This window comes from Dendrobates tinctorius, unplaced genomic scaffold (genome assembly GCF_039654945.1).
Source record: "Dendrobates tinctorius isolate UK_male_01 unplaced genomic scaffold, ASM3965494v1 ptg000070l, whole genome shotgun sequence".
Classification (NCBI taxonomy): domain Eukaryota; kingdom Metazoa; phylum Chordata; class Amphibia; order Anura; family Dendrobatidae; genus Dendrobates; species Dendrobates tinctorius.
Window position 1 is genome coordinate 63,450,770 of NW_027361738.1, and position 13,361 is coordinate 63,464,130.

Consider the following 13,361-nt stretch of genomic DNA (forward strand, 5'->3'; position numbering starts at 1 on the left):
TTTTTAAAATCCCCCATACGGTTCCATATATATATGGCCTTTATTATTTAGTGCTTTATTTATTTCTTTTTTTTTTTTTTTAAGGGGGCGTGGCTCATAGGCTAATTAGGCAGAGGCCTAAAGATACGCCCCCATAGAATCCTGTGAGCCACGCCCCCTCGTGAAGATCATAAAAGTCAACACTAAATAAAAAAAGCCCCAATATTTCCAGAACCGTATGGCGGATTTAAAAAAAGAAAAAAGCGGAATAATCAGGGAAAGCAGGGGGAAAAAATAAGAGCAAAAAACTAGATGCTTTTAACTTAATGGTTTTTTCCCTTTAAATTGGGAAGAGCTGATTTAGAATGTTTATGGTTTTATTTTTGTAATATGTTTAAAACTTTTTTTTTTTAATCCATACTATATTTTTCAGTCCCTGCGATGACTTGTACTGTGTACTGTCATTCTCCAGTACTGCAGTATGTAATGATAATCATGGTCTCTTATGGAGTCCATCCTATGGCTGGGCTTCATGAGAGTACAAGATGTTGGCAGTGGGGGCTACTGGAAGTTGTGGCAAGCCATCGCACCCCGCAATCTCATCATAAGGGCGCTGACCGCTGCTGCACTCTGATTTCTGCCACGGATTTGCAGGGAGCTTTGCTGGTTTGGAAAAGCAATGGCAGCCGGTTTGTGCGTGGAGTTCCCAGCAAAATCTGTCTGAACGTTCCAGGGTGTGAACGTGCGTCCCGCTGTCTGGGTGATTAGTACCGAACTTGCTGCATGTACAGATTAGGTGGTGCTTCTTGTTTGAGGAATCTTAGTGTGCCTCTTGCTGCCTCCTTTACTGAGACTGGTGTTCCGATCCTCCTGCATCCAAGATGGCTGCTGCAGTAGCAATGGGCACACAGTGGTAAGTCTGAACTGCCCCAATACAGATAAGGCAGGGTTCAGACTTACCTCTGCGCTCCCCCTGACACTGCAGCAGCCATTGTGAATGTAGAAGGAGAGGAAGAGGCAGGAAGAGCCAAACCATGGACACCAAGTGCGGTGACTATACATGACAAATGTGCAATCACTTTTTGTGCCGGGATCACACATATGAGAAACACGGCCGAGTCTCGCATGTTAGCTGCCGGCACTCAGGAGCCGAGCATGCGGCTGTATGTACTGCTATGCAGCCGCAAGCTCCAATTTGAGTGCCGAGTATTAACATGCGAGACTCGGCCATTTTTCTCACATGTGTGAACCCGGCCTTAAGGGGTTATCTAGGACTATTTCATTTTTTTTTTTACTATTGACCTGAGAGGTAACAGGCAGCTGCTGGCTATATACCTGCCTGTTGTGATCAGCGCTGATCTTCGCCGGCGTCGAGAAGTCACGGACCGCTCCTGCCGGTGATTCTGCGGCTTCCGCTGACGTCACGTCAATAGACTAGCGGCTTCTTCTCTGCTCCGTCATCGCTGCTTCGACTGGTGATGTCCTGCTGATTGACAGCTGACTCCCCGGTGCCTAACTGCAGGAAGCCGCTAGAGCAGTGTGGAAGAAGAGCTAAGAGCTGCTTTGTTGATGTGGAGAAGCTAAATTTTTGGCGCCGCTCTGTGACCCCTCTGAGTTAGGTAGAACAGGCAGGTAGTTACTGTACCTCTGTTACCAACAGCCTGCCTGTTAGTTTTTAGGCCCATAATAAAAAAAAGAAATAGTCCGGGACAAGCCCTTTATGTGTCAGGTTTAAAATAAAAAGTCTCCCGATAAGAACCCGATTTATAAACTTTATGATCTATAAGTAGACAGGTCATAAATAGCAAGTTAGATGGGGGTCCAACCTCAGTGAACCCCAGATTACAATGTTTGGTTGGGAGCAGGTTGAGCATGCGCCGTCCACCCTTAGATGGACCAATAACAAGTGAATAGAAGCAACACATTTCATTTCCAATACTCCCAATCATCTCTATGGAAAGGGACAGCACAAGCTCGTCAGTAGTGAATGGGGATTTGGCATATGTTGTGGGGGTGACACACGTCGGACCCTAAGTGAACTTGACTTTATGGTTTGTCTGAAAATCCTCTTTTTACAGTCAAATCTAAAACAGATGTGCTACAAAGTCTCAGACGAATGGTGGACAGGCTTGTTGAAATATTTTCTGTTTAGCCTAAGTGTATCGCAGTAACAATCTCTCTGATTTCCCAGCAGAGGAAGAATGGAGCAGCTGATATCGTCCTGTCTTATTGGTACAGGATCAAGTAATGACTAGATGAGAGCGGAGCGGGCCGTCATGGTGCAGGGCAGCTGTATTGCTCTAACTTGTATTTGGGCAATATATGGAGTATACTGTCTGACCGGGGATCAGAACATCCCTCCGAGCACAAAGAACAGCAAGGCGCCATTTATCATTAACACACTGAACAGCAGTGAATCCTGCGGAATAAAGGTGAAAGTATCTTCTCTGGGTTTATGGAGCGCATCGCTGGATGATGATCTAGGTGCGTCTGTTGCTTCGCTCTGTGCTCTTTAGCCCGCGTTCACACATAGTTCCCATTTATTATTGCTTTCCCATTTTCTGATCATTTTTTTCCTGTGGTTTCCACGTCAGAATCCAACTTTAGAAGACGTCGTTTGCACATACTGTAGCTCTCTAGATTCCCATAATTAGGAATTTGCATTCTCTATTTGCAGCTAAATTACCAATTGACTCAATCAGTGGCAATTATGTAAGAAAAGTAAAAGACTGCGTCTTCTCTCGTGTCTACCCAACTCCATTCACGTCGGATGTACACCTTGTTGCCGTCTCTGAGGTAAGCGGCCATCCTGTAAGTAGAAATCGCACTTGTTCCCTCGGAGCGTCATTTTCTAATTTACACAGCATTGAAATCACTTTGTAAATTACCGGCTGCGTTATTCTCCAGAGCTGCAGTCCCAATCCTACAGGTGAAATGTGATTATTTGCAGTGTAGTACAATGTAAGCGTGCAGTCACACGGCCTTACCGGAACGCAGAGCACGGACTGGCCGGCGGCTCTCCCCATCCAAGTGTGACGGCTTCATGCTTCATCTATTTCTATGCAGCTGTGACTCTCAAGTAGGGGGAGCTGCTGGCCAGTCCGAGCGTTACGTTCCTCTGTCGCTCCGATTTATACGCCGTGTGACTGCACCCTTACCAACATGATATCAACCGTGGAACAATGTTCACAAAAGGGCGAACCCTTCTTAAAGAGCATTTCACCCCCATTATGGAACTGCCCCTGGCAGCTAAAAAAGTGGCATCTTGGAAACCTACCAGTGATGAGCGAACATGCTCGGTTAAGGTGTTATATGAGCATGCTTGGGTGCTAACTGCGTGTCTTCGGCGTGCTCAAGAAATGTCTCTCCGCTGTTCGACACCCACAATACATGCAGGGATTGTCTGTTTGTTGGGCGATCCCTGCATGTGTTGTGGCTGTCAAACAGCATCGAGACATGCAGCCGCGGTGACTCAAACATAGTATTCGAGCACACTGAAGACACTCGGTTAGCACCCGAGCATGCTCAGATAACACCTTATCCCAGCACTTTCGCTCATCACTAATACCTACTAAGGTATGTGAATGTGGAAGACTTCGGGATTATAGACGGTTGCCCAATTTATTCGAATAGTGACCATGTAACTACATTTTTGTGGTCAGTGCAGGAGAATTGTACAACTACTAATATATATTCCTGCAAAAACAGCAGAGATTTTCGCTGCCGGAACCACAGATCGACAGACTTTTTGCATTTCAGACCAGACCTTCTTTCATGAAGGATTCCTTGACCAGAGCCATGCCGGCATCTCTTGCATGATATGTTGGGAAATCTGTCAGCAAGTGTTTAGTTTCCCTGCAGCGCCTATCAGAGGCACGGTGAGGCATTACACATGTGACTGGCTTGTCAGTGTAATGCAGGACAGAACGAGACCTCCAGAGCCGGAGGTGGTCTTTGCAGCCATTATACACTTTATCTGCCAATAGATGAAGATCCCCTTCGTTAAACGAGTGATCTCAACATGGGTAAAATTACAAAGTGCTTGTAAAAATGTATTTTTCCTCTCCGTTCTCAAGAACTGAGGGATTTCTGAATTCTATAGTTTATTGTTCATTGCCAAGGTTTCCGGCCACCTCTGCAGTCCATCACCGGTGGCCGATCTCCTGGTCTTGCTTCCAAACTCAGAGTGGATTATTATTTTTCAGGATGTGCTGGAGAATCTGCTGGATCTGGACACGTCTGTTGCCAACACAGATGATTTCCTAGAGTTTGTAAGCGGGCGTAAATCAATTTCAGGATTTGTCCCTCTGGCACACAGATACGGGGGCCACCAGGTGACGATACATTGCCCATTGCCATATGAGAATTTCTACACCTAGATGTTTGATGTCCTTATTAAAATAATTAATGCAGACATGGTAAATTATTGCAGATTGGTTTTAATTTAATTTTTTTTAATGTTTTTTTGCTCCGTTCATTTTTAGTTTGGTGTCTGGTCCGGCCAGCTGGGAGATGGTAGAGCACATTTAATTGCCACTTACATCAACAGGTAGCGTACAATTACATGTCTGATAAAATCACAGTATCTTTACTTTATGAAGGTGCATGGTTCAGCTCCAATAAAGGGACTAGGACCACACACAACCTGCCATATTGTTTTTGGGAGAAAGCAGTCATGTTTTTCTAATCCTGTAAAATTAAAGGGAACCTGTCAGCAGGATTGTGCACAGTAACCTACAGAAAGTGTCAGGTCGGTGCCGTTATACTGATTACTGTGATACCTTGGTTGATGAAATCCGTCTTGTGGTTGTGGTTTAATCTTTATTTTTGGTTTTGAGTTAAAGGGAATCTGTCACCGGAAGTTGCAGGCCTATGTAAATGACCTGGGTCTGGTCCGATGGGCGGTCATTCTTCTTTTTTCTCCACCCCATCAGTAGCCCCCGTCCTCGCTCTTCTCCGGTATTCTTCTCCATCGTTCGCGCGTGCGCAAAGCAATCTTGCTTCACGCACGCACAGTATGCTTTGCCCAACTGCGGGCAAAGCCGAAAATCATTACTGCGCATGCGCCAGTACACATTGTCCAGGAACACAGCAAAATACTTCCGGGACATAGTGTACCAGCTCATGTGCAGTAATGAATTTTGGCTTTGCCTGCAGTTGGGCAAAGCATACTGCGCGTGCGTGAAGCAAGATTGCTTTCCGCACACGCGAACGATGGAGAAGAATACCGGAGAAGAGCTCAGGCGGGGGCCACGGATGGAGTGGAGAAAAAGAAGAAACACCGCCCATCGGACCGGACACAGGCCATTTACATAGGCCTGCAACTTCCGGTGACAGATTCCCTTTAATGATATACTCGTGCTCCGGGGTGGCATAATCACATGTGTAATGTGCATATAATTATTATGATTGAGGTTACCCTGATATATAAAAACAAATCCATTTGAAAATGGCGCCTGCGCAACAGCAGCTATCTGTGTATACAGAGGTGATCCAATAGCTGCTATTGCGCGGCGCCATCTCAGAGGAGGAAAATATTATTTCTTTATCGCCTTATTGGGGGACACAGATTACCATGGGTGTATGCTGCTGCTGCTAGGAGACTGACACTATGCAAAACAAAAAACTTAGCTCCTCCCTGGCAGTATACACCCACCGACAGGCACCAAGTACCTCAGTTTGTGCTTAGTGTCTGTAGGAGGCGGACCGGGATCTCCCCAGATCCGCACTTAACGATTTCTTTTTAGGCTTTAGTTGTGTGTGTATTAATCTTTTCCGTTTATTTTTCAAATTCAGCATCAGGAAACAGGGTGTAAGTTCACCCTGCTTTCCCATATCAGGCGGCTGAGCGAGCAATGTGGTAGTGCCCACATCGCAACTCTCAGGACCGCAGGCAGGACTTTTCCCCTATCACCCTCGGGTGCTATGGTCTGATGACGGTGGCCGGTCCTAGCCAATTCCCCTCCTCACCCCTCTCCCGGGACAGGGCTGAGAGGAAGACGGCGGTCACCAGCGGTGACATTCCTCCTTCCAGCAAGAAATGGCGCCGTCTTCTGCACTATAGGGACATGGTGCGGGTACAGAGGACTTTCGCGCCCAGCGGCCTGCTCTCTATTCGTGGGCCCCTGCGGTCACCCTCCTCAGGGACATCAGGTAAGCTGTTTGAATGTCCCCCACAGCCCCGCATTCACCTGGACCTATGCTGACCCCCTCAGTACCGCAGCGTGACACAGGCATCTAGTAGCAGACACTGGGGGAGCTGGCCCCTGTTTGAATCTCCTACCCTGCGTTCTGTTCACATGGCAGTTTTCAGGACTGGCTCCTATAATAGCCGGTTTGAATTTCCTGCCCCCTTTTCCCCCGGGCGCGCGTCTCCCCTGCCATCGCTCTGCTCTGAGGGAGTTCACCGGTGTTTCTTCTCGGCGGGCAGCAGTTACCTTCTTCTTTCATATGTCCGCAGCATCGCGGGCGCCGGGTACGCCGTCCGACATTAGCCTCGGGGGGAGACGCGATTTAACTTTCACTTTCACTTTGGCAAGCTTCTTCCTCCTCTCTGCGCGCGCTTTATTCACGCCTTTTTCAGCCCATCACGGGGCTGCTTTCTCTTCAGCGCCATCAGTCTCCCCCTCTAACCGCGCCCCACCCACGGTCTTCATCCAATCACGCGGCTCAGCCGTTAAGATCCGCCCACCGCTAGCATTTTTCTGGCATTTCTGAGAGATCACTTTCTCTCCCTTCTCTGGATCTCTTCTTGGGGGACACAAGGTGTTTGCTCCGCATCTGAACCTCGGTAGGCTCGGCGCTGCTATAGTTTGACGCTACACTTCGCTCCCCACGGCAGTTCCCTGTCAGCTTAGTGCTACTGCCGCATAGACTTATGCCCAACTCTGCAAGGGCTCTCTGTTCCAGACCCACCGCTATTCACTACACCTGCGCGCGCTGTAAAAAGAAGTGGGCATCAGGTCAGTCGTCTCCTTTCTGCCCGTTCTGCAGCCCTTCCGCCATGTCTGCCCCCCAGGAGCACTTCGAGTCCCGAAATGAGAGCACGCCACCCCCTGAGTGGGCCGTTGCAATGTCTCAGTCAGTCTCTGATTTGACTAAAGTTTCTCAGTCTCTGGTCCAGGTCTTAGAACGGTTACCTCAGCTATCTACAGCCACCTGTGCGCCGACCGCCCCTCACGGTGAGTCGCCTGCACCTGACCGCGACCTTCAAGCAGACAGGCCGGGTAGAGATTCTAGGAAGTGAGCTCTGTCTGGCTCTTCTTCCAGCTCGCAAGGTCCTTCCGCTTCACCCAGGCTACGCTCCTCGTCTCCCTCATCAGCAGACGACCATAGGTCAGACGATGATTCCCAATCCGGATCTGAATCTGAGGCGGACATCATGGCTAGAACTCGGGACATGGTAGATAGTCTCATATCAGCTATCTTCCAAACCCTCAAAATAAAGGAAGATAAGGCACCTCCTCAGGAATGCTCTGTCTCTTTTAAGCGAGCGAGGCCTCCCCCTCGAACCTTTCCTAATCACAAGGAGTTCGACACCTCCTTAGCCAATCACTGGGAACACCCTGAGAAACGTTTTTCAGGCCGCAAGTACTTAGATGTGCTCACGAAATGGACCAAAGCTCCTGAGGTAGATCCTCCAGTTTCCTGTCTTTCCTCTTAAGACGGTTCTATCCCTCCTGGACGGAGCTTCGCTTAAAGATCCGACGGACAGGCAAATAGAATCTCTGGCTAAGTCAATTTTTGAGGCATCCGGCGCCTCCCTCTGTCCTATTTTCGCCTCCGCCTGGGTGGCCAAGGTCATTTCAGCTTGGGCAAAAATTCTTCGCAAGGGCATCTTAGCGGCAGCACCTCGGGGTGAGCTGGCAGATTTGGCAGATCAAATTAATCATGCAGGTAAATACCTTTTGGTCGCCTCCTTTGACGTGGCCGGGTGTGTAGCAAGAGCTAACAGCAACATAGTAACCATACACCGCATCCTTTGGTTGAAGTCGTGGAGTGCGGACACCACCTCTAAAAAGTCGCTCACCAACCTGGCTTTTCACGGCTCTAGGCTCTTTGGCGTCAAGCTGGATCAGATAATTTCGGATGCCACTGGTGGTAAAAGTACCTCTCTTCCTCAGTCCCGGCCTAGAAGGTTTTTCAACAAAAAGGCTGTTCGGCCGTTTAGGTCCTTTCGCCCCTTCGCTTCCACAGAAGGTTCATCCCAGCAGGACTGGCCCTCCGCTTCCAGGGACCGGAGGAAGCCATCATATAAACCCGCTCCCCGCTGGAGGTCAAGAGGCCAGCCCACCAGGTCTTCAGGCTCCCGGTCCGGCAGATTTTCCTCTAAGAGACGGGTCACCCCCACCTGGAAATTCTTCCAGGGTGGGAGGCAGACTTTCCTTTTTCAAGGACGCTTGGCTGTCTGTTGTCGACGACGCTTGGGTCAGGGAAATCATCACTTCCGGTTACAAAATCGAATTTTCTTCCCTCCCAAACAGTCGCTTCTTCCTGTCTCGACCCCCAAGACAGCGGTCCCAGATTCCAGGGTTCCTTCAGGCCGTCTCCTCCGTTCTTTCCGCCGGGGTTGTCGTCCCCGTTCCTTCAAATGAACGGTTTTCAGGGTTCTACTCAAATCTCTTCGTAGTCCAGAAAAAAGACGGCTCTCTTCGTCCAATTTTGGACCTTAAGTTGCTCACCCGCCATGTGAGGGTCCTCCACTTCAAGATGGAGTCCCTGTGCTCGGTAATAGCCTCGATGGAACCCGGAGAGTTCCTCTGCTCCGTCGACATACAGGATGCCTACCTCCACATCCCTATTTGTCTGCAACATCAGAGATTCCTCCGCTTTGCGATTCAGGACAATCACTATCAGTTCGCTGCCCTTCCCTTCGGCCTGGCCTCCGCTCCCCATGTCTTTACGAAAGTAATGGCAACAGTCATGGCCATCCTTCGATCCAGGGGGATTCTCATCATCCCTTATCTGGACGATCTCCTGATCAAGGGCTCGTCCCGCCAAGACTGTCTTCAGATAACCATGAATGCTCTCTGCCGCCTCGGATGGATAGTCAACAAGGAGAAGTCCATCCTGCACCCTACCCAGTGTCTGACCTTTTTGGGCATGGAATTGGACACGAATCTAGCCCGGGTGTTTCTACCGAGGGACAAGTTTTCAACCCTTTGCAAGGGAATCCGATCCCTAAAACGCTCGAGGATCATGCCCCTTCGGTCCTGCATGAGGGTCCTGGGGAAGATGATAGCTTCCATGGAAGCAGTGCCATGGAAGCGGTGCCTTTCGCACAATTTCACTCTCGCCCTCTCCAGCTGTTCCTCCTTTCAGTCTGGGACAAGACTTTGTTTTCTCTGGACCGCCCCATCCTCCTTCCGCTCAGAGTCAGACAATCGCTGACTTGGTAGACTTTGCCAGCGTCAGTTCTCCAGGGAAGGTCCTTTCTTCTGCCTCAGTGGCAAGTCATCACCACCGATGCCAGTCTCCTGGGATGGGGGGCGGTTTACCATCGGAAAACGGCCCAAGGGCACTGGAACGCCCAGGAGGCTCTTCTTCCCATCAACCTTCTGGAGATCAGAGCAATATTCCTTGCTCTCCTTCGTTGGCAGCCTCTCCTCGTAGGCAAACCAGTCCGCATTCAGTCAGACAACGCCGTGGCGTACATAAACCACCAGGGCGGTACTCACAGCAGGCAGGTAATGTCAGAAGTGGCAAGGATACTGCGTTGGGCAGAGCGTCACGTTCCGGCGATCTCCGCTGTTCACATTCCAGGGGTGGAGAATTGGGCAGCCAACTTCTTAAGTTGCCAGGGTCTAGCGTCATGCGAATGGTCCCTTCATCCCACAGTCTTCAATCAGATATGCCAGCGCTGGGGCACCCCGGACGTCGATCTCATGGCATCTCGGATGAACAACAAAGTTCTTCACTTTGTAGCCAGGTCCAGGGATCCTCTAGCTGTCGGTTGCGACGCCCTGGTAATTCCGTGGTCTCAGTTCAAACTGCCTTACCTGTTTCCTCCCCTTGCCCTAATCCCAAGGGTGGTCATAAAGATAAAGTCAGAGGGCATCCCAGTCATTCTGGTGGCTCCAGACTGGCCAAGACATCTTTGGTACGCGGAGTTGGTGAACATGCTCGCGGACGTCCCCTGGAGGCTTCCAGACCGTCCAGATCTTCTCTCACAAGGCCCCCTTTACCACCAGAATTCTCAGTCTCTGAGTTTAACGGCATGGCCGTTGAGGCTGCAATTCTGAGAGAATCAGGGTTTTCCAGCCGGGTCATTCAAACCATGATCAGAGCTAGGAAGCCAGCCTCCTCCCGCATTTACCATAGGTACTGGAAGGCTTTTTTCCGTTGGTGCGATGATAACGATGTTTTTCTATTGTCGTTCTCCATTCCATCCATACTTGGCTTCCTCCAGTCCGGTTTGGATGCAGGCCTGTCTCTCAGTACCCTCAAAGGTCAGATGTCTGCCCTGGCAATCCTCTACCAGAAGGATCTGGCTTCCTTACCGCAGGTGAAGACTTTTCTCCAAGGAGTCGCCCATGTGGCTCCTCCTCATCATTCTCCGATAGATGCGTGGGATCTCAATCTCGTTCTTGGCGCTCTCCAAAAGGCGCCGTTCGAACCAATCCAGGACATTCCTCTGTCCCTTCTCTCATGGAAGGTGGCTTTTCTAATCGCCATTACATCCATCAGGAGAGTTTCTGAGCTGGCGGCTTTATCCTGTCGTTCCCCGTACCTAATCCTCCACCAAGATAAGGTCGTTCTCAGGCAAGTTCCTTCCTTCCTTTCAAAGGTGGTATCCCCCTTTCACATTAACGAAGTTATAGTCCTTCCATCATTTTGTCCTGCGCCTGCTCATCCTCTGGAAAAGTCGCTCCACAAACTGGATGTAGTGAGAGCCTTGCGTGTCTACCTTGCCAGGACCGCTTCTTTTCGCCAATCCGATTCCCTGCTTGTCATCTCTGAAGGTCGCCGGAAAGGGCTTCCAGCATCCAAATCCGAGATTGCTCGCTGGATTCGTTCCACCATTCTGGAGGCCTACCGACTTCAGGAAAAACGGCCCCCTCTGGGAGTGAGAGCCCACTCCACCCGGGCCGTAGGGGCTTCTTGGGCTGTGTGACACCAGGCTTTGGCCTTACAACTATGCAGAGCTGTGACCTGGTCGTCTTTGCACACCTTTGCGAGGTTCTATAGGGTTCATACCCAGGCCTCGTCTGATGCAGCTCTTGGTAGGAAGGTTCTGCAGGCGGTGGTAGCACATCGACCAACCTAAGCCCTTCCTTCTTTCGTTCCTTTATGGCTGTTCCCACCCTCGGGACTGCTTTGGAACGTCCCATGGTAATCTGTGTCCCCCAATAAGGCGATAAAGAAAGGGATTTTGGGTTCTTACCGTAAAATCTCTTTGTTGGAGCCTTCATTGGGGGACACAGCACACTCCCTTTTTAAGTTGTACCGTGTTGGGTCTTCGAGTCCCTTGTTGGGTTGGTACATATGTTGCTAGTTTTTGGTTGCTTCTACTACTGCTTTCTCACCAACTGAGGTACCTGGTGCCTGTCGGTGGGTGTATACTGCCGGGGAGGATCTCAGTTTTTTGTTTTGCATAGTGTCAGCCTCCTAGCAGCAGCAGCATACACCCATGGTAATCTGTGTCCCCCAATGAAGGCTCCAAGAAAGAGATTTTACGGTAAGAACCCAAAATCACTCTTTTTCTCTAGCAAGATGGCGCCGCCTGCTCATGCACAGTAGCAGCTATCGGATCGGCTCTATATACACCGATAGCTGCTACTGCGAAGGTGCGGCGAGTGCCATTTTCAAATGGATTTTTCATTTTGGAATATCAGGATAACCTTAAACATATTAATTATATGCACAGTACACATATCCAGCAGAAATCCATTAGGGAAAAAAGTTGTGCAGACACAATGTTAGTCAGTTCTTCACTAACTGATCTCTGTTGGATCTTTTTTTTTTTTTTAACGTTGGAGTCAATGGGCAAAGGATCCATTATTGCAGCATCAGTTGTCGTCTATTTCTAACGGAGCATTATTGGACATGTGAACATAGCCTTACCGATGACACATTCTTGCCTGGTGAAATCAGCAGGATAGGGACCAGCACCGATCAGCAGAAATGGGAATTTTTGTCTTTGATGGGTCACTGTTATCCACGTTACAAGATGGTGTGGCAGGTCGGACGCCTGAGCGCTGCTTTATTTATTCTCTATGGAGCTGCCGGAAGCAGCTGAGTGTCGTCACATAGGGACAGTGGAGCAGTGACTGAGCACGCGCGCTGATGCTCCATTGTAGGGACAATGAAGTGCCCCGTTGGGCCGATCAGTGCGGGTCCCAGTGGTCAGGCCTCCACCCTTCTAGAAGTTATCACCTTTTCAAGGATGGGTCTGGTCCACATAGCCTACGTTTAGGGCTCCATGGCACCTGAATGCCCAGAAATCATGGGAAAATGTACCAAATCTATCTATCTATCTACGTTATCTGTCTGTCTGTCTATCTATCTGTCTGTCTATCCTATTATTTCTAAACACTGTTTTTCGGTGATTACTTTGTATCCGTTCATACTGCACCCACACACAAATGATACACCATTTGAAAGGTAAACTTGCCTCAAATCAGCAAGAAAATGCACAAACAAACCACACATCCACAATTTGATCACAAAATACAGTTTAAACATTAATTTTCATAAACCTGCAGTAAGGAAAAATGACCTGTAGGTGGCACCACACTACCCCAAAGCACACTACCACAAAGCTGCTTACACACATCACAAACAAATCCAAACATTTGCCTTGGGGGCTTTCCAGCTTGCCGAACTGCTTGCCCAGCCTATTTCAGCCAAATTGGAGGATTGCACACTTCACTGCTGGTGAGCTACATATGCAAACACATTTGTTAACATGCACTGCCTATTGAATTGCACACTTGCTCCTTTCATACTCCACCCACACAAACAAATGATACACCATTTGAAAGGTCAAATGACTTGCAGATGGTAGCACACTACCCCAAAGCACACTGTTATGAATCAGTCACCGTAGGACGCAAAAGCAGAAATACAAGCTAAGTCCAGAAAACCAGAGAAGTTGGCAACTATCAGATTGCAGACCCCTGAACCTATCAACACAACTAGCAGTAGCCGTGGGGGGTTCCTACGAAGCCCTAGACCCCTCGATCACAGCCGGAGAATTACATAGGCCTAAAGAAAGAAAGGGGAAATCTAAACTGCCCCAGAGCAGACCCCAAAGCAATAGGCAGCCCCCAACATATAATGACGGTGAAGCAAGATGAAAATACTAACACAGACAGACAGAAAGATAGACTGAGCAAAGACGGGGCCCGCAACTATCTAGATAGGAAAGGACAGGAAGGCTG

General features: G+C 49.2%; 1 protein-coding gene across 5 annotated transcripts in view; it reads left to right on the top strand.

Annotated features, from left to right (window-relative positions):
- The window catches only part of LOC141095628 (protein adenylyltransferase SelO-like), a 52,267-nt gene that overhangs the window by 619 nt on the left and 38,287 nt on the right, over positions 1–13,361 (top strand). For 3 of the 5 annotated variants that reach the window (XM_073581752.1, XM_073581748.1, XM_073581750.1), the window contains exons 2-5: positions 2,174–2,463; positions 2,657–2,775; positions 4,185–4,313; positions 4,464–4,528. In XM_073581752.1, the coding sequence (XP_073437853.1) occupies positions 2,235–2,463; positions 2,657–2,775; positions 4,185–4,313; positions 4,464–4,528 (542 nt within the window). In that variant the 5' untranslated portion in view covers positions 2,174–2,234. Of the gene's footprint in view, positions 1–387; positions 722–2,170; positions 2,464–2,656; positions 2,776–4,184; positions 4,314–4,463; positions 4,529–13,361 lie in introns of those variants that run through there. The other 2 variants (XM_073581753.1, XM_073581751.1) reach the window with 2 other exon arrangements.